A 23524-nucleotide genomic window follows, 5' to 3' on the forward strand; every position below is an offset into this window, starting at 1 on the left:
ATATATGCTCAGTAGCTACTTTGAATGAGAGTGTTGTAACGTTAGCTAGCTTGCTAAAACGTATAGCTAATGTAACAGATGGTGCCAGTAGGCTACAGCAGCAGGCTACAGCACAACACACCAGTGCAGCTTATGTCTGTCAACCCTATCATTTATGTTTTAATCCTTTCCTCTTCCTTTGCAGTGCACAAGCTCATCACATACTCCTTCCACCACAAGACAGTGACCCAGCTACTCCTCAGTATTGGGGTTCTGGTGCCCCTCTGTGGAGGCATTGAGAAGAGTGTGGGGACTGTTCGGTTCCTCCTCATGTTTCTGCTGCTCTCTATCAGCACAGGGGTGTTGTACACCATACTGGGTCTGCTACTGTTTGGTGCATCTGCCCAGAAACAGGTGGAGGGGTTCATTCCAGTGTCCCTCTCCCTTATGGGTATGGCCACAGTGCACTCCCGTATGGTTAAGGGCTTTCTTTTCGGGGTCACTGTACCCATGTTAGCCCTGCCCTGGCTGTTTCTGTTCATCATAACACTTTTGGTCCCACACACTGTCTTCCTTTGCAATGCCATCGCCATCATCGCAGGGGGGATCTGTATCCTTACTCATTTACATTTACATTTTAGTCATTTAGCAGACGCTCTTATCCAGAGCGACTTACAGTTAGTGAGTTATTTTTTAATTTTTCATACTGGCCCCCCGTGGGAATCGAACCCACAACCCTGGCGTTGCAAACGCCATGCTCTACCAACTGAGCTACATCCCTGCCGGCCATTCCCTCCCCTACCCTGGACGACGCTGGGCCAATTGTGCGCCGCCCCATGGGTCTCCCGGTCGCGGCCGGCTATAACCTCATTGTGGTTCAAAATAACTGATACACTCCTCTGCAGTATGTCACAGCTTTATAAGTGTGCTTAGTAGTGTAGTTAAGTGGTAATAGGTTATAGGTGTTGTATATGAATCCTGCTGCTGAACATTATGGCATGTTTGTTTAGAAAAAATCTTGCATCACTGCGTCACACATTCTCCTTAACTTGCACTGGTGAAACAGACGGTAAGGGCTGGCTCTCACTTCTGGACATGTCCGATGCCAGGGCATCAGTGCTGGACAAGAAGATGCCTTTCAGGCTGCTGAGGAACATTGGTGTCCTGTATGTCCCTGCATCAACAGAGGAGAGAAGGAAGACGGTCCACCCACCGTAAGTACTGAGAAAGCACCAGACATATCATTTATCAGACAAGACAAGAGGTCATTAAATAACAATTGCTGTGTGCAAGCCAGAGCACATAATGTACTACAGTATAATGAGGTGCAGTTATAATTGATGATCCGCAGCTGTAATTGAATACTGTACAATAGGCACCTAGTGGTCCCCCATGATTAGATAGAGAATTACTGGTATAGATAGGCTCTCTGAAATCTGTCCACGTTCTCATTGATTGCAGAATCATTCCAACCCCAGGCTCCTACCCAGTCCAAGCCTACGCTCCAGTGTCCTTTACCTCCAACCTACAGGCTACCGAGACCACACCAAAGACATTTGAAGGCTGGGCCAACTCCTACTATACACAGGGGAGCCCTGTTCAGCTCTCAGGTTATAATGGACACAACCATGGATATGGCCTCAAGCATAGCTTTGGGCCAAGTCACGGACATAGTCACGAACATGGACACAGCTGCAGCCACAGCCAAGGTCATGGACATAGTCACGAACACAGCTTCGGCCATGGACTCAGTCATGGGCATGCATCTGCCTCTCAAACCAGCAGTCACTGGGCTCCAGTGGCTCAACATCCACATTCTCAACATTCCCACCTCAGTCCACTGTCTGTGTCTGTCAGTGCCCCCCAGAGTTTCACAGCAAAAATGCTGGAGTCACTGCCAGAATCTGTGATGGTTCACCCAGGAGCACCTGTGTCTTCACTGACAGATTGATGACTTCAATCCGTAACGGCAAAACTCGCTATAGCTCGATTGAAATTTAAAGGCAATGTTCGCGAAGACCGGAAATTACATTTACATTTCAAGCGTGCTATTTTCAGCAATCACAATCCTTGTAAAAACGTCAAATCTTGGTATAACTAATAACATAAAAAAAATAAAAAATGTCAGTGTGGTTATAAGCCGCTATAGCTCTGAACTACGGCAATACGGATTTAATCGAGCCCATAGTTGTCATTCAATGTGTTTTCTGTCTCATGTTATACATTGAGATGTAATATGCTTGGACAAGTGGTTTGAGGCAGTACTTGAAGGTCCACTTTTTGTTCACTGATGTTTTTGGTTTGAATATACAAGCAGGCTCTGAATGTTCAAGGTCAAATCAATGCAAGAAGGGTTTGATTGTCAGTTGATTGTAAGACCACTCCTTTTGGCTTGTGTGTTTTGTACTTTGTGTTTTTTTACACAGACGGTAGACAAATCTCTTGGTACTCTTGATTTATATAACCTAGATTAAAACAACGTTTTTCAAAACCCTTAGTAAACCAGAACAGTTTTTAGTTCAAACTAAACATTTTTATCACACTAATGTATTATCAGTTTTTCCCCCTTAACTACACTTAACAAAAATATAAATGCAACATGTAAAGTGTTGGTCCCATCACAATATATTTTACATTAGTTATCTTGTTGTTTTTAATCCCACCCTTCAGCTCCACTCAACCCCTCCCATCTATCTCTTAACACCATCCATTTTTTATTTACATTTGCCATATATTTTTCAACTGTGCTGTGATGTTTCACAAAAGTTCTGAACCTTTCTATTCTCATAGTTTCTACAGATTGTAAATTAAAGATAAACATTTTTGTTAAAAGTATTATTATATTATTGATCGATTGACTATGACTTTTCAAATCACCCAGTAGTGCTATCTGCAGAGTTAGCTCCAGGTAAATGTTGCACTTCTTCTTCCTGGACCTTTGACCAAAAACAAGCTACACATGGACAGTACCAAAACAAATGATCTAATGAATCGGTCTCTTCGCAGAAAAATCTGCAGAGCTGGGATGGTTGTATCCCCCATATATATAACATTCTATTGGTTGCAAGAATTTTGTATAATAATTTTAATTGAAAAATTTTAGGTTTTGAATCCGGCGTTGTTTTGCGTATCAGTTCATAAACCATGTGCCATGGTATCGGTACATCGAAAATCTCTTTCCAACTATTTTGCAATCTATATGGCACAGCTGTCAAATTTTTTGTCCTTAAATAAAACTGATATACTTTTTTATTTATCACAATTTTCATTAACCAATTTTGGTCTTTAATGAAGACAAGTTCCTTATTTTTTCCCCCTTCCACTTGCCTCTTCCATTTTTGCGTTAATGCTGCAATTAGTTGGTTGTAATTTTGGGTAGAGCAGACATTTCCATATATTTTTGTTAGCTGCATGTGTGACATAACTCCACTAGTCCTATTTATGATATCATTTACAAAGATTATACCCTTTTTAAACATTTTTTTGAAAAAATAATAATATAAAAATTATATTTGAGTTTAACCACATTATTTGTTGTATTATTTGTTCTGTCTTTTCTGGTGGATTAAACTGAAATCGCAACCAACTTTCTATGGCTTATTTTTAAAATAGTGATATTTTGGAGATGATTTCATTTTCAGTGAGAGGTTGTAATCTGAATAAAGGGGAAAAGGCCATTCTTGAACATGGGGTGAGATATTCTTATTAATCTGCTAGAAAACCAGTTTGGATTTAAGTATAACTTTTGCATGACTGAAGCCTTTAGTGAGAGGTCTAATGCTTTAATATTTAATAATTTCTGCCCTCTGAATTCATGTTCATTATATAAATAGGCCCGTTTAATTTTGTCTGGCTTGCCGTTCCAAATAAAATTGAATCTTTTTTTTGCTCATTTAATTTTTAAAAACAGGTCCCTAGATGTAGGCAAGACCATAAGCAAATAGGTAAACTGGGATATGACTAAAGAGTTAATCAGGGTGATTTTACCACAAATAGACAGGTATTTTCCTTTCCATGGTAGAACATTTTTATATATTTTTGCTAACTTTCTATTAAAATGTATTGTAGTGAGATAATTTCTTTATTTCGGGATATGTATACCGAGTATGTCCACATCACCGTCAGACCATTTTATTGGTAAACTACACGGTAATGTAAAAGGTTAGAAAAAGTACCTAGATCCTCTATGAGGCTGTGGAGGGATCCAAATTGTGGATTTAAAAGAAAGCATGAATCATCAGCGTACAATGACATCTTTGTTTTTAAGCCCTTGATTTCTAACCCCTTGATATTATTGTTGGATCTGATTTTAATAGCTAACATTTCGATGGCCATAATAAATAGATATGCAGATAGTGGACAACCTTGTTTTACTCCTCTTGACAGTTTAAAACTTTCTGAGAAGTAGTCATTATTTACTATTTTACACCTAGGGTTACTATACATACTGTAACTTTAACCCATTTTATAAGAGATTCTCCAAAATTGAAATTTATTCCAGGCATTTATATATAAATTCCAGTCGTACTTTATCAAAAGCCTTTTCAAAGTCAGCTATGAATACCAGGCCTGGTTTCCCAGATTTTTCATAGTGTTCTATTGTTTCCAATACTTGTCTTATATTATCTCCAATGTATCATCCATGTAAACAACCTGTCTGATTAGGATAAATAATACCTGACAATACCTTTTTAATTCTATACGCTATACATTTTGCTAGAACTTTTGCATCACAACACTGAAGTTTAAGGGGCCTCCAATTTTTTTAATGGACCGGATCTTTATATTTACCACTTGGATGCTGTTTCAGTAATAATGAAATCAGACCTTCTTGTTGAGTATCTGATAATCTACCATTTTTGTAGGTGTGGTTAAAACATGCTAATAAGGGTCCTCTGAGTATATCAAATGAGGTTTGGTATACCTCGACTGGTATGCCATCCAACCCTGGAGTTTTCCCAGACTTAAAGGCTTTAATTGCATCAAGAAGTTCCTCCTCTGTAATTTGGCCTTCAGAAGAGTCTTTCTGTACAACTGTTTATTTTACATCATTAATAGAAAAAAATATATACAATTATCTTCGGTTAGTGGAGATGGAGGAGACTGAAACGAAAACATATGCTTAAAGTTATAGGCTATTTATTAAATCCGTTTGCCAGCTCCAGGTAGGCTACACAAGTGGCACAAATTGACTTGCAATGACTCCAGTGATATCTTAATTTCAACATATTTATTGTATCAAATGGTAGGCTACAGTATCCTACAATGGCATACAAATTAATAGCATACTTGATGGCCGGTGACTCAGCTGCCTGCTGTGGCTCTAAAACACACACACAAAAACACGGCCCTCCCCCTTCCTACTGCTCATTCAGTAACAACCTGCCTGCTCACTGCCTGGTAGTCAGCAGCAGGTCACAGTGAAAAATATGTTTTGTTTGAAGAAATGCCATGTTTACCCCCCCGCGACATCGTTTTCAAAGTAGCCCAAATGTTAGCAAAACTGCGGACATGGCAACCCTGCACTGAAGCATCTGCTCGTTGCATGGTAACAATAGTCTCTCTGCCTGGTTGGGTTTCTGGTGAGCAAACCAACTATTTTGTGCACTACTGCCACCTACAGTGGGATCCAGTGCAGGACAGCAGAATATAAAACACCCACTGGTACATAACATGTCATGTAATGTCACTACAATAATTGTTCCCTTGCTGTAATTAATGAAGAACAAAAAAACAGTCTGACACAAATAATTGCAATTTCAAAAGCTTTATTGAAAATGCATATTTCAAACATTTTTTGTAGTTTTTTTATTTTAAAGAATAGTGCATGTCTCAAAATATTAGAACGAGACCAATATGTGTATTTTTCTAAACATAGTTCCTGTGTCTGAAATTAAGTTTCTGTGTGTATTGGAGGAGTAAGCAATACTCAAAATATCTGTGTGTGTGTGTGTTGTAGTAGTAGATGGCCATTATTTATTCAAACATCTAAGTTTGGGCAGCAGCCACTGGAGAAACCTGTCAATCAAACAGGAGAATAAATAGTAGTTTTCACTTACACATCAGATAGCTGCTCTTTCTCTGCTACCTCATTCTATTTCTATAATTCTCTACCTCATTCTATTTCTATAAATCTCAAAAATGCCCTTGTTATGTTCTACTTCTCCTTCTTCTATTTCCTCACCTCTTCCTCAGACTCTTCTTTTCCTCTTTCTTGTCCTCCTTACTTTCTCCAACATTTTCCACCTGCTTCATGTTACTAGCCTGCTCTTGCTTCACTCTCTTTTTTGCCTTGCCCTTTTTCCTTTTGACCTTCCCTTCCTGAATAATGTGGACAAGGAGATAAAGTAATATAAGCTTATGGCTATTTTCTACTCTTGAGCTACAATATCTAGAGTTATGATATACTGTAGGACATATGGCCAATATCCCCTTCCTGTTTCCTCTCACCTGTGGGTACACTCCTGCCATTTTCTGCGCCGTTTCCTGGAGCAGCTTCCTGCTGTTCTCACTCAGGTTGGTGATGGGGGCCAGGCGAGGGCTTCCTTTATTGGTGATGGGGGCCAGGCAAGGGCTTTCTGTATTTCCTCTCACCTGTGGGTACACTCCTGCCATTTTCTGCGCCGTTTCCTGGAGCAGCTTCCTGCTGTTCTCACTCAGGTTGGTGATGGGGGCCAGGCGAGGGCTTCCTGTATTGGTGATGGGGGCCAGGCAAGGGCTTTCTGTATTTCCTCTCACCTGTGGGGCCACTCCTGACATTTTCTGGAGCAGCTTCCTACCGTTCTCGCTCAGGTTGGTGATTGGGGCCAGGCGAGGGCTGTGGTGGTATGGTAAGTACTCCACAGCATGCGGAGCAACAATGACAGGGATGTTGGGTTTCGCCACAATAATCTGTACAGACATAGGGTCAAACAATTGAGATGTGACACACACTAGTGATGCGCGGGTTGACTCATAACCAGAAGTCCCACGGTTATATCCACAGGGCGGCGGATTTAGGGTCATGAAATATTGTTGAATAAACAGAAAACAATACATTAAAAAATCCATAAATGTATAATTATTGTGCAAGTTATATCTATAGGCTATTTGGCATTAGTGCGTAAGCCTAAACTTTAGGGCATAACTTGACGCGCGCCAGATAGACTACACACCAATCACCAAACGCTTTAATTCAATAAGAGAAAAGCTACGAAATGGAAAGTTGAAAATAAAGAAGGGACGGCCAGAAAAGTAATGTTTGGAAAATATTTGGTGAAGTGTTAAAAGAGGATGATGGCAGTGCCTATGTTATGTGTGATGATTGTGAGGCACTATAGAAATTCGACAGTCACAAGAGGGGGATTCAAATAGGCCTATGGCACGTCAAGGGAACAAACAGCCTACTGTTCAGATGGATTAAATGGAAACTGAAATCTGGACACTGACTGTAGATCTTTAACCTCTCACAGTCTTAATATTAACTCCTGCAGAATTAAGCATTTCTTGCAGTAAAATGATAGGCTACACCAAATGTAGGCTTTATTTTGACTCGGGAACAGCAGTGGAGAAATATGATTTCTTTCAGCATCTTGAGGGAATGCGAATGCGCAGCTAGGGACTGCTTTATCAGCATCATAAAAGCTGATAATATTTCAACCACATAAAATGTGCATCCAAGCCAAACTGAAATCTTATCAGAAACATGTCTGGTCGTTTTCAACCCGTCAAACTGATGTCATTTGGAAATTTTGCACAGAAAATGTTTCCCTTTTTTTCTTGAGTTATTGCATTTTCTTCTTGATCCCTAAACGTTTTTGGTTTATTTAGTCTTCTCTCTAATTATAGACAAGTTGACTAACAAATAGCCTACCAAAATGTTGGAAATTATAAGCAGAAACATATCCAAATTAGGCACAAAAAAATCCTGCACCCCCTGCTAAGAAATCGTTCTGACGGTGTTCTATATTTGCGGGTTAGGGTCAGGTGCGGGCCTCAGATTTTCACTTTATCACATATAGTCGGGCGGTTGCGGCTGGGTTATTAGCAATTGCGGGTGGGTTCGGTTGAACAAACAGCTGACCCGCGCACCACTAACACACACACACACACACACGTAAGAGCCTACCAGTCGAGGGTCCTTCAGTGAAGCCCCTTTTCTCAGTGGTTCCTTTGAAGGCCCTGGACTGTCCTCAGCAGAGGCATCATTGCCATTATCACGCTGTGTGTCATAGAGCTAGTTGGTCATAGTCCATTCTTCACATTCAGTCAAAGAGTTACTCAAATACATGCTGCAGAACATACCAGAAAGTCTGACTCATCGAAGGATTGGAGAGAAAGATCGTCGTCCTCTACCATATCCCTCACTTTAAGCCTTGTCAGCTTTCCATCCTCCTCATCCTTCACTTTCAGCGGTGGTGTCCTCCTTTCATGATCCTCATCATCAGACTGTGTATCAGAGTAAACTAGTCAGAGACTAATCTCTTTACAGTGATGTCACTCAACAAAGACATGGTGTACAACTGTCTTACCTCAGATTCACAGTCAGTGAAGGAGTAGATAGAGATGTCAGAGTTGGAGGATGAGATCACCCCATCATAATTTCTATCCATCAGCCGAGTCACCCTTCCAGACTGAGGAGACAGACAAAGGCATGTACTTAGGGCAGCCATAGAATACACTGGCATTGACTGTCAAGAAAATGTTGAATATTTAGGCAATCCAACATAGTTGTACAAGTAGTGAGTAATTTATGGGTAATTGAAAATGCAAGTGTATTGAAATGCAATAAATGCAACTCCCATAACATTAGGGATAGGGCTAAAGACTTTCCATACTGTAGGATTCTTTAGCATTTCTAATGAATGATTGTCAATTCAACCAAGCCAACCAAAATGGCCATATGAATCAACAGATTGATCTATCTGTTCTGTCTCTATGGGAACAGCAGAGATGTCTGACCTGGCTAAGAGGCTCTGGATTGATGTCCCATCCATCCCCAGATGTCTGTTCATGCCCACAGCTCACAATGATTGGCTGTGAACAGTAAAGAAAAAATGTAACACTCTTTTGCTCATTTTGGCCTTGGAAATAACTTGGAAATAAATGATGTAGCTATCAATAAATAATTTAAGTAGCTACTGTTATGTGGTTGATTTGAATGTGACATACAGGCCTTTTGTGGATCTGAGGGGTCTGCACTGATGTAGACTGTCAAGACAATATTCCATTTCAAATGTGGTTAGATAAGGAGGGATATCTGCACTTGCTTTTACTGTGATAACTGCAGTTTGTACATGCAGCATAACTAATGTTTATGTGTTATTGTTTTCAGGTCAGATTTGACTTACAGGCCTTGGCCTTCTGCGCACTTTGCCGGTTGGCCACATCACAGAATCAGGGGTGTTCACCCTCACTGGATTCAACTGTCAACACAACACTCCATTTAAAAGGTGATAACAAAAACAGAAGATTTTTTAAATATATATATATATTTGATATTTACCACATAAGGGCGGCGCCTTAAAGCTCTTTTGATTCTCTCATCATTATGATTCATCTTGCTTTCTGAGGGATACATTTCCATCAATTGATTGGCACAAAACATATCCTGGCACATACACGCATGAAGCATGTCCCAAATGGCACCCCAGTGCCCATATATTGCACTTATTTTGACCTGAGCCCAATGGGCACAGGTCAAAAGTAGTACACTACAGGGTGCCATTTGGGACCAAAGAATGTAAGAGCCTACCAGACGTTCTAAACTCCAAGGACGGGTCTATCCAACCGTTTCCAATCGTAGTATTTATTCTCTGCACAGTGTCAGCTATGGCAGACTATGCACCTGAAACAACCTTACTGAAGAAAGCGATTGTACTGATGATATCAAAGCTGAACACAGTTTATGTAGTGAATTTATGCTTGGTTACGTCACAATAGGTCACAGTTTTATGGGCGCGCATAATACGTCACAGGAAAGGCTTGTATGGGACTGGACTGGTGGTATCTCCCCCTGGTCGTAATTTATAACTGTCAAATAAAATCTATCTAGCTATCTAACTGAAATGGCTGTAGAGGACTCTTTGATCATCACATTTGAGGCACATGTCAGCAGGTGGCAGTGTCTTCAAATGCAGCACTTGATGATCTGAGCAACAGTTGAGCAACTTTGTGGTTGTGACGAATCCAAATGCGGAAGTCCAGTACATTTGTTTTTGCTTAGCAAGCTTGCCCGCCTATTTCTACAATTCATCTTCTTAAACTCTGATTTTAAACTTAACCACACTGCTAACCTTATGCCCAACCTTAAATTAAGACCAAAAAGCCTATTTTTGTTTTCATTAATTTTTACGATATAGCCTATTTGTACTTTGTGGCTGTGTTATCTAGCGGGAACCTCTAGCTAGCTAGCTACCTACAATCTGGCTAAAGTGTTGCGCAATATTGGAGGAAAAGTTGATTGATTATTGTGCTTGATTATCCAAGTACTAGTTTGACAAATATGCATTGGTCATCAAAATGATATCCCGAATAATTTTAAAACATATGGTTCAGAGGTTCAAGAGTTTTACTCCTGAGTTCAGGCTCACGAGTGGTATTGTTGCTGTCATTATAGTATCATTTGTTTTGTTTACTGTCACTACATATTTCGGTTTATCAGAGGATGTCTTCAGTCTTGGAACGACAGTTTTTGGCAATGGGCATGGTAAGTTAGCTAGGAGGGTCTGAGTGAATCAACAGTTATATATGCTCAGTAGCTACTTTGTATGAGAGTGTTGTAACGTTAGCTAGCTTGCTAGAATGGTGGTCCTCTGTAGCTCAGCTGGTAGAGCACGGCTCTTGTAACGCCAAGATAGTGGGTTCGATCCCCGGGACCACCCATACACAAAAATGTATGCACGCATGACTGTAAGTCGCTTTGGATAAAAGCGTCTGCTAAATGGCATATTATTATAATAATAATAATAATAATAATAATAATAATAATATGCCATTTAGCAGACGCTTTTATCCAAAGCGACTTACAGTCATGCGTGCATACATTTTTTTGTGTATGGGTGGTCCCGGGGATCGAACCAACTACCTTGGCGTTTCAAGCGCCGTGCTCTACCAGCTGAGCTACAGAGGACCACATTATTATTATTATTAAAACTTATAGCTAATGTAACAGATGGTGCCAGTAGGCTACAGCAGTAGGCTACAGCACAACACACCAGTGTAGCTTATGTCTGTCAACCCTATAATTTATGTTTTAATCCTTTCCTCTTCCTTTGCAGTGCACAAGCTCATCACATACTCCTTCCACCACAAGACAGTGACCCAGCTACTCCTCAGTATTGGGGTTCTGGTGCCCCTCTGTGGAGGCATTGAGAAGAGTGTGGGCACTGTTCGGTTCCTCCTCATGTTTCTGCTGCTCTCTATCAGCACAGGGGTGTTGTACACCATACTGGGTCTGCTACTGTTTGGTGCATCTGCCCAGAACCAGGTGGAGGGGTTCATTCCAGTGTCCCTCTCCCTTATGGGTATGGCCACAGTGCACTCCCGTATGGTTAAGGGCTTTCTTTTCGGGGTCACTGTACCCATGTTAGCCCTGCCCTGGCTGTTTCTGTTCATCATAACACTTTTGGTCCCACACACTGTCTTCCTTTGCAATGCCATCGCCATCATCGCAGGGGGGATCTGTATCCTTACTCCAACCTCATTGTGGTTCAAAATAACTGATACACTCCTCTGCAGTATGTCACAGCTTTATAAGTGTGCTTAGTAGTGTAGTTAAGTGGTAATAGGTTATAGGTGTTGTATATGAATCCTGCTGCTGAACATTATGGCATGTTTGTTTAGAAAAAATATTGCATCACTGCGTCACACATTCTCCTTAACTTGCACTGGTGAAACAGACGGAAAGGGCTGGCTCTCACTTCTGGACATGTCCGATGCCAGGGCATCAGTGCTGGACAAGAAGATGCCTTTCAGGCTGCTGAGGAACATTGGTGTCCTGTATGTCCCTGCATCAACAGAGGAGAGAAGGAAGACGGTCCACCCACCGTGAGTACTAAGAAAGCACCAGACATATCATTTATCAGACAAGACAAGAGGTCATTAAATAACAATTGCTGTGTGCAAGCCAGAGCACATAATGTACTACAGTATAATGAGGTGCAGTTATAATTGATGATCCTCAGCTGTAATTGAATACTGTACAATAGGCACCTAGTGGTCCCCCATGATTAGATAGAGAATTACTGGTATAGATAGGCTCTCTGAATTCTGTCCACGTTCTCATTGATTGCAGAATCATTCCAACCCCAGGCTCCTACCCAGTCCAAGCCTACGCTCCAGTGTCCTTTACCTCCAACCTACAGGCTACCGAGACCACACCAAAGACATTTGAAGGCTGGGCCCACTCCTACTATACACAGGGGAGCCCTGTTCAGCTCTCAGGTTATTACGGACACAACCATGGATATGGCCTCAAGCATAGCTTTGGGCCAAGTCACGGACATAGTCACGAACATGGACACAGCTGCAGCCACAGCCAAGGTTATGGACATAGTCACGAACACAGCTTCGGCCATGGACTCAGTCATGGGCATGCATCTGCCTCTCAAACCAGCAGTCACTGGGCTCCAGTGGCTCAACATCCACATTCTCAACATTCCCACCTCAGTCCACTGTCTGTGTCTGTCAGTGCCCCCCAGAGTTTCACAGCAAAGATGCCGGAGTCACTGCCAGAATCTGTGATGGTTCACCCAGGAGCACCTGTGTCTTCACTGACAGATTGATGACTTCAATCCGTAACGGCAAAACTCGCTATAGCTCGATTGAAATGTAAAGGCAATGTTCGCGAAGACCGGAAATTACATTTACATTTCAAGCGTGCTATTTTCAGCAATCACAATCCTTGTAAAAACGTCAACTCTTGGTATAACTAATAACATTAAAAAAATACAAATGTCAGTGTGGTTATAAGCCGCTATAGCTCTGAACTACGGCGATACGGATTTAATCGAGCCCATAGTTGTCATTCAATGTGTTTTCTGTCTCATGTTATACATTGAGATGTAATATGCTTGGACAAGTGTTTTGAGGCAGTACTTGAAGGTCCACTTTTTCTTCACTGATGTTTTTGGTTTTAATATACAAGCAGGCTCTGAATGTTCAAGGTCAAATCAATGCAATAAAGGGTTTGCTTGTCAGTTGATTGTAAGACCACTCCTTTTGGCTTGTGTGTTTTGTACTTTGTGTTTTTTTACACATACGGTAGACAAATCTCTTGGTACTCTTGATTTATACAACCTAGATTAAAACAACGTTTTTCAAAACCCTTAGTAAACCAGAACAGTTTTTAGTTCAAACTAAACATTTTTATCACACTAATGTATTATCAGTTTTTCCCCCTTAACTACACTTAACAAAATATAAATGCAACATGTAAAGTGTTGGTCCCATGTTTCATGAGCTGAAATAAAAGATCCCAGAAATTTTCCAAACGTACAAAAAGCTTCTTTCTCTAATTTTGTATACAAATTTGTTTAAATCTCTGTTAGTGAGCATTTGTCCTTTGCCAAGATAATCCATCCACCTGACAGGTGTAGCATATCAAGAAGCTGATTAAACAGCTTGATCATTACACAGGTGCTTCTTGTGCTGGGGACAATAAAAGAGCCACTCTAAAATGTGCAGTTTTGTCACACAACACAATGCTACATATGTCTCAAGTTTTGAGGAAGCGTGCAATTGGCATGCTGACTGCAGAAATGTCCACCAGAGATGTTGCGAGAGAATTTAAAATTCATTTCTGTACCATAAGCAGACTCCAACGTCGTTTTAGAGAATTTGGCAGTACGTCCAACCGGCCTCACAACCGCAGACCACGTGTAACCACGCCACCCCAGGACCAGCAGAGTGCCCAATGGTGGCGGTGGGGTTATGATATGGGCAAGCAATGAACAGCAACTTCGCACAGCTGTTGAAGAGTGACACAACATTCCACAGGCCACAATCAACAGCCTGATACACTCAATGCGAAGGATATGTGTCGTGCTGCTTGAGGGAAATGGTGGTCACACCAGATACTGTTTGGTTTTCTGATCCACGCACCTACCTTTCTTTTAAGGTATCTGTGTTCTTAGAATAAAATACAAAATAGCATCCACTCACCACTAAATTAGATCCATTACATTCAGTTTGTTTTGCAATGCATCGTTCAAAAATTTTGGAAATTCAGAAGCAGGGGACAAGTGGGTGAGGTGATCAAGAGTGTGGGCTACAAGGGCAGATTATGATGTAATCTTTGGAAAATTAACTAGTCGTGCACAGTAAAGAGAAGCCATAAATGACAACCAAGACTAAATAAAGCAAATCAATGATCTCCATTTATTATTTCTTTACAAATGCATGCTTTAAAGTTACTGTTTATATACAAATAGCTATTTTGCATATAAAACTGGATCAAGTGGTAAGAGTCATGTAACACAGGTCAATTTTAAAAAGGCACATTTCTTATTTAAATGACAACATGTACCATACCATATTTGATTCTGTATCACTACAATAGTTGAGGGTTTCTCTATTAAAAGAAACACAAAATGACGTGCTAAAATGATAGACTGCTGAACATCACCCGTATATCATCCACTTGATTCTATTTCATACGGTTACAGAACCTCAGAAAATTGAAGTAAATATTTTGTATTTAGGCTTTCAACCATCAGCATAAGAAAATAAAACTAGATAAAGTTCTTACATATACATATCCCAGAATTAGTGATTATCAGAACACACATAAATGACAGTTAATAGATGTATTCATGTTGTACTGCAAGTGCACATACAATACAACACATATTGCATTGCCTAAATGCCGTGGTAGTGTCCAGCTAAACATAACTAGTCGGTACTAAGCCTTACAGTGGGAGAGCATGAGAAAAAAACACCTGGGCATTTTTACAGTAAACCACCATTTAATCTACAACCTTTTCGTTTAATGAACCGATGAAGAACAAGGCTCAATGACTAAACAGTTACTGCAATTTAAATGTAGGAATTGTACAGTACATGGTACAATATGAATGTGCTACTAGTATGCATATTTGACTAATCTTGCACTGCTCTCTGTATTTACACAACCTTCGTGCATCTGAATAGGCAGCCATGTTGAACTTGTAAATACATTTAAAGATGCAAATATAGAATGCTTTCAATGCCGTAGACATTTCAGGAGTTAATTTACAATATATTACTTTTTTTATCGCCTTGTGGGGATCTTCACAGCATGATAAACGTCCAGAGGCAATATTTCATATCATAATCACCTCTGTTTGCGCCTAGTTTCACTTACAAAAACGATGTGTAACATTCAATGTATAATATCTCCAATTTTTCTAATCTGATGGGAAACAATGAAGGTCTGCACTCTATTTTATAAAAAAATCTATTGGTTTATTCCAAAATGTTCCATAACCTTAAAAGGAGCGCGTGGACCAAATCTACACTGAACAAAAATATAAACGCAACATGCAACTATTTCAAAGATTTTACTGAGTTACAGTTCATATAAGGAAATCAGTCAATTGAAATGAATAAATTAGGCCCTAATCTATGGATTTCACATGACTGGGAATTCAGATATGGAACACGCTGTCGTACACGTCAATCCAGAGCATCCCAAACATGCTCAATCAGTGACATGTCTGGTGAGTATGCAGGCCATGGAAGAACTGGGACATTTTCAGCTTCCAGAAATTGTGAACAGATCCTTGTGACATGGGGCCGTGCATTATTGTGCTGAAACGTGAGGTGATGGTGGCGGATGAATGGCACGACAATGGGCCTCAGGATCTCGTCACGGTATCTCTGTGCATTCAAATTGCCATCGATTTAAAATGCAATTGTGTTCATTGTCCGTAGCTTATGCCTGTCCATACCATAACCCCACCACCACGGGGCACTCTGTCCACAATGTTGACATCAGCAAACCGCTCGCCCACATGGCGCCATACACGCTGACTTCTACCTGGTACAGTTGAAACCGGGATTCATCCGTGAAGAGCACACTTCTCCAGCATGCCAGTTGCTATCGAAGGTGAGCATTTGCCCACAGAAGTCAGTTACGACGCCAAACTGCAGTCAGGTCAAGACCCTGGTGAGGACGACGAGCATGCAGATTAGCTTCCCTGAGACGGTTACTGACAGTTTGTGCAGAAATTATTCTGTTGTGCAAACCCACAGATTCATCAGCTGTCCGGGTGGTTGGTCTCAGACGATCCCACAGGTGAAGGAGCCGGATGTGGAGGTCCTGGGCTGGCGTGGTTACACGTGCACAAAATTTGAGAGAAATAAGCTTTTTGTGTGGATGGAAAATGTCTGGGATCTTTTATTTCAGCTCATGAAACATGGGACCAACACTTTACATGTTGCGTTTATATTTTGTTCAGTGTACATGAAAGGCCTGGGGGTTAGGGGTCGATTTGGAGTATGAGCCCATTCCCAACCAATCTTGAATGAATTGCACTACCTCTCAGCACGAGTCTCTACAAAATGCTGTCAGTAAGATTACACAACAAGACAATAAGTACAACAAACATTCATTCATACGTCTTTCCATTTAGTGATTATGTGCTGACACGTTACCTCCAAAAACAGTTTAAAACTGTTTTCCGTTACCACTCACCCTCCACCCGAAAGAAATAGGTTAACATATGGGGTTGTGAGGGTGTGCTGTAACGTTAACTTAATCTTCCTTAGCTCCACACGTCCTGAGAGTAGCGGCCCTTGGTCATCAGCTTCTTGATGTAAGCCACAGCCTGTGTGTGTGTGAGACCTCCCACCTCCTCAACGATGTCATAGAAGGAATTCTGCACATCCCGCGCCATGTTCCGAGCATTCCTAGGAAAAGACAAGTGGCAGCCATATTTACAGTAGGCACACAATAATGATGGATTTTCTCTTTCAAAAAACCCTCAAAGCTTGTACATGTACTGTGCCTTCAGGAAGTATTCACACCCACATTTTGTTGTGTTACAGCCTGAATTTAAAATGGAATAAATTGAGATTTTCTGTCACTGACCTACACACAACACCCCATAATGTCAAAGTGGAATTATGTTTTTAGAAATGTTTAGAAAGCTATAAAAAATGAAAAGCTGAAATGTCTTGAGTCAATATGTATTCAACCCATTTGTTATGGCAAGCCTAAATAAGTTCAGGAGTAAAAATATGCTTAACAACTCACATAATAAGTTGCAATAATAGTGTTTGACATGATTTTTGAATGAACACGGCCCTCCCCCTTCCTACTGCTCATTCAGTAACAACCTGCCTGCTCACTGCCTGGTAGTCAGCAGCAGGTCACAGTGAAAAATATGTTTTGTTTGAAGAAATGCCATGTTTACCCCCCGCGACATCGTTTTCAAAGTAGCCCAAATGTTAGCAAAACTGCGGACATGGCAACCCTGCACTGAAGCATCTGCTCGTTGCATGGTAACAATAGTCTCTCTGCCTGGTTGGGTTTCTGGTGAGCAAACCAACTATTTTGTGCACTACTGCCACCTACAGTGGGATCCAGTGCAGGACAGCAGAATATAAAACACCCACTGGTACATAACATGTCATGTAATGTCACTACAATAATTGTTCCCTTGCTGTAATTAATGAAGAACAAAAAAACAGTCTGACACAAATAATTGCAATTTCAAAAGCTTTATTGAAAATGCATATTTTAAACATTTTTTGTAGTTTTTTTATTTTAAAGAATAGTGCATGTCTCAAAATATTAGAACGAGACCAATATGTGTATTTTTCTAAACATAGTTCCTGTGTCTGAAATTAAGTTTCTGTGTGTATTGGAGGAGTAAGCAATACTCAAAATATCTGTGTGTGTGTGTGTTGTAGTAGTAGATGGCCATTATTTATTCAAACATCTAAGTTTGGGCAGCAGCCACTGGAGAAACCTGTCAATCAAACAGGACAATAAATAGTAGTTTTCACTTACACATCAGATAGCTGCTCTTTCTCTGCTACCTCATTCTATTTCTATAATTCTCTACCTCATTCTATTTCTATAAATCTCAAAAATGCCCTTGTTATGTTCTACTTCTCCTTCTTCTATTTCCTCACCTCTTCCTCAGACTCTTATTTTCCTCTTTCTTGTCCTCCTTACTTTCTCCAACATTTTCCACCTGCTTCATGTTACTAGCCTGCTCTTGCTTCACTCGCTTTTTTGCCTTGCCCTTTTTCCTTTTGACCTTCCCTTCCTGAATATTTTGGACAAGGAGATAAAGTAATATAAGCTTATGGCTATTTTCTACTCTTGAGCTACGATATCTAGAGTTATGATATACTGTAGGACATATGGCCAATATCCCCTTCCTGTTTCCTCTCACCTGTGGGTACACTCCTGTCATTTTCTGCGCCATTTCCTGGAGCAGCTTCCTGCTGTTCTCACTCAGGTTGGTGATGGGGGCCAGGCGAGGGCTTCCTGTATTGGTGATGGGGGCCAGGCAAGGGCTTTCTGTATTTCCTCTCACCTGTGGGGCCACTCCTGACATTTTCTGGAGCAGCTTCCTACCGTTCTCGCTCAGGTTGGTGATTGGGGCCAGGCGAGGGCTGTGGTGGTATGGTAAGTACTCCACAGCAGGCGGAGCAACAATGACAGGGACAGGGCTGGGAGGAGTCAGAGGCTTTGGGACATCCTCTGGAGAGGGCAGGGCCCGTAGGGCTTCAGCCAGGGTCCAGGGTGCTGAGGTCACAAGAGGAGAAAGGCAAGTCTGGCCAGGCACAGGACCAGAGACTTTCCCTGGGCTCTGTAATACCAGAAACAACAAACAAACTGTCAGGACAGTGCTATGTTATACACAATCTCTAGATATACTGTATAACTAATCTATAAATACATTAGATACATGACTACACTCAATAAGTAAGAGTAACTTACAAAGCGCTGGACTTCATACTTCTTTTTTTCAAGCTTGAGGAGCCTGTTCTTGGCTATGCTGGTCTTCATTTCTGCCATGCTCTCTACCATTTCGGCCATCTCTCCAGTGCATTTCTTGAAAGCCACTTTCAACCTTTCCAAGTCATTCAGCCAACTGTCCAGGTCTACTGCCTCAAGATCTCATTTTGCTGCAGTTTCTCTTCATCACTTGGATCAGTGCCCTCAACTCCTCGCCCCTCCTCCCATTGTCTTCCCTATTCACATCTTCATCCCTCAGTCTTTCATCCTTCCTCCTCCCCATCCACTTCTCAATCCAGGCTCTGAAGCATCCCTCATTCTTCTTCTGCCTCTCTTGGTTGATGTCCAGACCGTCATTGACCGTCTTCAGGCCTTCCTCCAGGTCAAGCTCTATGGAGGCCAGGTTTTCTTTAATTCTCCTCAGGCTCTCCTCATTGGTGTTGGTCCACTGTGTCTTCTTGTCCAGCTGCTGCCTGCAGGGCCGGACAGAAGGGACCACCTCCATCTGGCGTGACACCTTCTTCAGGGCACTCACAGAGGCAGGGAGAGGGATGTTGGGTTTGGCCACAATAATATGTACAGACATCGGGTCAAACAATTGAGATGTGACACACACTAGTGATGCGCGGGTTGACTCATAACCAGAAGTCCTGCGGTTATATCCACAGGGCGGGGGATTTAGGGTCATGAAATATTGTTGAATAAACAGAAAACAATACATTAAAAAATCCATAAATGTATAATTATTGTGCAAGTTATATCTATAGGCTATTTGGCATTAGTGTGTAAGCCTAAACTTTAGGGCATAACTTGACGCGCGCCAGATAGACTACACACCAATCACCAAACGCTTTAATTCAATAAGAGAAAAGCTACGAAATGGAAAGTTGAAAATAAAGAAGGGACGGCCAGAAAAGTAATGTTTGGAAAATATTTGGTGAAGTGTTAAAAGAGGATGATGGCAGTGCCTATGTTATGTTTGATGATTGTGAGGCACTATAGAAATTCGACAGTCACAAGAGGGGGATTCAAATAGGCCTATGGCACGTCAAGGGAACAAACAGCCTACTGTTCAGATGGGTTAGATGGAAACTGAAATCTGGACACTGACTGTAGATCTTTAACCTCTCACAGTCTTAATATTAACTCCTGCAGAATTAAGCATTTCTTGCAGTAAAATGATAGGCTACACCAAATGTAGGCTTTATTTTGACTCGGGAACAGCAGTGGAGAAATATGATTTCTTTCAGCATCTTGAGGGAATGCAAATGCGCAGCTAGGGACTGCTTTATCAGCATCATAAAAGCTGATAATATTTCAACCACATAAAATGTGCATCCAAGCCAAACTGAAATCTTATCAGAAACATGTCTGGTCGTTTTCAACCCGTCAAACTGATGTCATTTGGAAATTTTGCACAGAAAATGTTTCCCTTTTGATCTTAAGTTATTGCATTTTCTTCTTGATCCCTAAAAGTTTTTGGTTTATTTAGTCTTCTATCTAATTATAGACAAGTTGACTAACAAATAGCCTACCAAAATGTTGGAAATTATAAGCAGAAACATATCCAAACTAGGCACAAAAAAATCCTGCACCCCCTGCTAAGAAATCGTTCTGACGGTGTTCTATATTTGCGGGTTAGGGTCAGGTGCGGGCCTCAGATTTTCACTTTATCACATATAGTCGGGCGGTTGCGGATGGGTTATTAGCAATTGCGGGTGGGTTCGGTTGAACAAACAGCTGACCCGCGCACCACTAACACACACACACACACACACACACACACACACACACACACGTAAGAGCCTACCAGTCGAGGGTCCTTCAGTGAAGCCCCTTTTCTCAGTGGTTCCTTTGAAGGCCCTGGACTGTCCTCAGCAGAGGCATCATTGCCATTATCACACTGTGTGTCAGAGAGCTAGTTGGTCATAGTCCATTCTCCACATTCAGTCAAAGAGTTACTCAAATACATGCTGCAGAACATACCAGAAAGTCTGACTCATCGAAGGAGTGGAGAGAAAGATCGTCGTCCTCTACTATATCCCTCACTTTAAGCCTTGTCACCTTTCCATCCTCCTCATCCTTCACTTTCAGCAGTGGTGTCCTCCTTTCATGATCCTCATCATCAGACTGGGTATCAGAGTCAACTAGTCAGAGACTATTCTCCTTACAGTGATGTCACTCAACAAAGACATGGTGTACAACTGTCTTACCTCAGATTCACAGTCAGTGAAGGAGTAGATAGAGATGTCATCAGAGTTGGAGAATGAGATCACCCCATCATCATTTCTATCCATCAGCCGAGTCACCCTTCCAGACTGAGGAGACAGACAAAGGCATGTACTTAGGGCAGCCATAGAATACACTGGCATTGACTGTCAAGAAAATGTTGAATATTTAGGCAATCCAACATAGTTGTACAAGTAGTGAGTAATTTATGGGTAATTGAAAATGCAAGTGTATTGAAATGCAATAAATGCAACTCCCATAACATTAGGGATGGGGCTAAAGACTTTCCATACTGTAGGATTCTTTAGCATTTCTCTGTTCAAATATTTTTTTATTGAACACACACAAGAATGGTGTATAGGTATGAAAGACATGTGTACAGTTCTTATCTAAACATAAGAGAACAGACATGAACAACAAGACCCAGAGTTCTGGACACAAAACAAATATTACAAAACACGACATACAGAACAGGGACAGGTAGAAAGAAAAAGGGTATATGTAACCCCCCCCCTATTCCACCCTATTCCCCTCCCGACTGCTCGAGTGTCAGGGCCAGCACACGCTGCCCAAAGGTAGATTACAATATGACAATTGAGAGTGCGTTAAAAAGTACAAATTCACAGCACCGACTGGTCCAGGTAAGAGAGGAAAGGCTGCCAGATTTGATCAAATGTTGATAATTTATTGTTCAGAATATATCTAATTCTTTCTAAGTGTACAGTTTTTGCCACTTCGCTGAGCCATAATTTGGTAGAGGGCGCTTCCCTCCTTTTCCAAAACAACAAGATTAATTTTTTTGCCGAAATGAGACTGTAAGAGATGAGTTGTTTTTGGGAGTTGGTTAATCCGTTTAGGGAATCGGACACTCCCAGGATTATCAGAAGCGGGTCTGGGTCTATTGAAGTCTCCAGAACTTCAGAGAGGACCCCAAATATTCCACACCAATAACCATACAGACTAGAGCATAGGGCAAAGCAGTGGAGTAGTGTACCCTGCTCAGCCTGACATTTATCACACATAGGGGATGTATCAGGAAATATCCTATGCAGTTTAGTTTTGGAGTAGTGTAATCTGTGTAATACCTTAAATTGTATGAGACGATGTCTGGAGTTAATGGAGCAGGTGTGGATATACTCCAAGCTATCCTCCCAGTCTGCCACCGAAATATCAGTCCCTAGTTCTTCCTCCCATTTTGCCTTAATGGCATCTGTAGAGGGTGCGCTAACAGATTGAAAAGCGTCATATAGACGAGATATCAGTTTGTCTGAGGTGGGGCATATTTTTATGCATCCGTCAAACATGGAAGGTTTAGCATTCTCAAATGTTGGGAGGTGTTTTCTAACATAGTCTCTAATTTGTAGGTATCTGAAAAAGTTACTTCTGGGAAGGTTATAAGTTTCCCTCAGCGCTTCAAAGGAAGCAAAGGTCCCTCCTATATATAAATCCCCTATGGTACTTATCCCCAACTCTCCCCATCGCTCAAAGGTGTTATCAAGGTTAGAGGGGGCAAAGGAGGGATTCCTGGCAACAGGGAGCATGAATGATATTGGTCTAAGCTCAAAGTGGACTTTAATTTGCTTCCAGATTCGGACTGTGCTATGTATAATAGGATTGTTATGGTAAAGTGACATCTCCAGATTAACAGGTGACAAAATCACGGCACCAATAGAGAAGGGGTGACACTCCTCCCGCTCCATGCTAAGCCAGCTGGATGGCGGGGTTGCGTCATCCAGCAAAAACGTAACAGCGCGGAGGTTAGCGGCCCAATAGTAAAATATAAAATTTGGGAGAGACAATCCTCCTTCCATCTTGGATTTACATAGGTGTTTTATACCTATCCTGTGTGTTTTATAATCCCAGATGAAAGGATTGATAATAGAGTCCAGTTGTTTATGAAATGATTTAGGTATGAATACTGGGATGTTCTGGTATAGGTAGAGCAGTTGTGGGAGGAAGACCATTTTAATGGCATTAATTCTTCCGAGCAGAGAAATTGGGAGAGTTCTCCAAAACTGTTTGTTTGCCTTGAGATTTTGCATCAGAGAAGGGAAATTCTCTTTAAATAGTAAGGAGTATTGTTTGGTAACTACAATTCCAAGGTAGATACATTTTTCTGAAGATAACTTAACTGGAAGATGTTCTAGCCAGGAGGTGTTTTGCAACCGTATGGGCATTAATTCCCTCTTGTTCCAATTTATTCTATATCCCGAGAAGGTACCAAACAAATTAATCACCTCAAGAATAGCTGGAATACTAGCGTGGGGTTCTGTTACATAGAGGAGAATATCATCTGCGTATAGGGAAATCTTATTTAGAGTATCTTTAGTATTATAGCCGTGTATTGCTGAATGAGATCTGATCGCTTGAGCGAGAGGTTCA

General features: G+C 41.2%; 1 protein-coding gene and 1 long non-coding RNA gene across 2 annotated transcripts; one reads left to right on the top strand and one right to left on the bottom strand.

Annotated features, from left to right (window-relative positions):
* Positions 1-10159: 10159 nt before the first annotated feature.
* LOC311142834 (rhomboid domain-containing protein 2-like) lies at positions 10160-13157 on the top strand. The gene is made up of 4 exons (XM_084178531.1): positions 10160-10666; positions 11238-11642; positions 11859-12006; positions 12254-13157. Exons 1-4 carry the CDS (start codon positions 10480-10482, stop codon positions 12741-12743), a joined length of 1230 nt encoding a protein of 409 aa, XP_084034657.1. The 5' UTR covers positions 10160-10479; the 3' UTR covers positions 12744-13157.
* Positions 13158-14314: 1157 nt separating this feature from the next.
* On the bottom strand, positions 14315-18469 carry LOC311141995. The gene is made up of 2 exons (XR_014614262.1): positions 18345-18469; positions 14315-16848 (listed from the first exon to the last, which is right to left on the bottom strand). It is a non-coding gene; the product is annotated as an uncharacterized lncRNA (long non-coding RNA).
* Between the last annotated feature and the right edge of the window lie 5055 nt (positions 18470-23524).

This window comes from Coregonus lavaretus, assembly GCF_964263955.1.
Source record: "Coregonus lavaretus genome assembly, chromosome: 15".
Taxonomy (NCBI): domain Eukaryota; kingdom Metazoa; phylum Chordata; class Actinopteri; order Salmoniformes; family Salmonidae; genus Coregonus; species Coregonus lavaretus.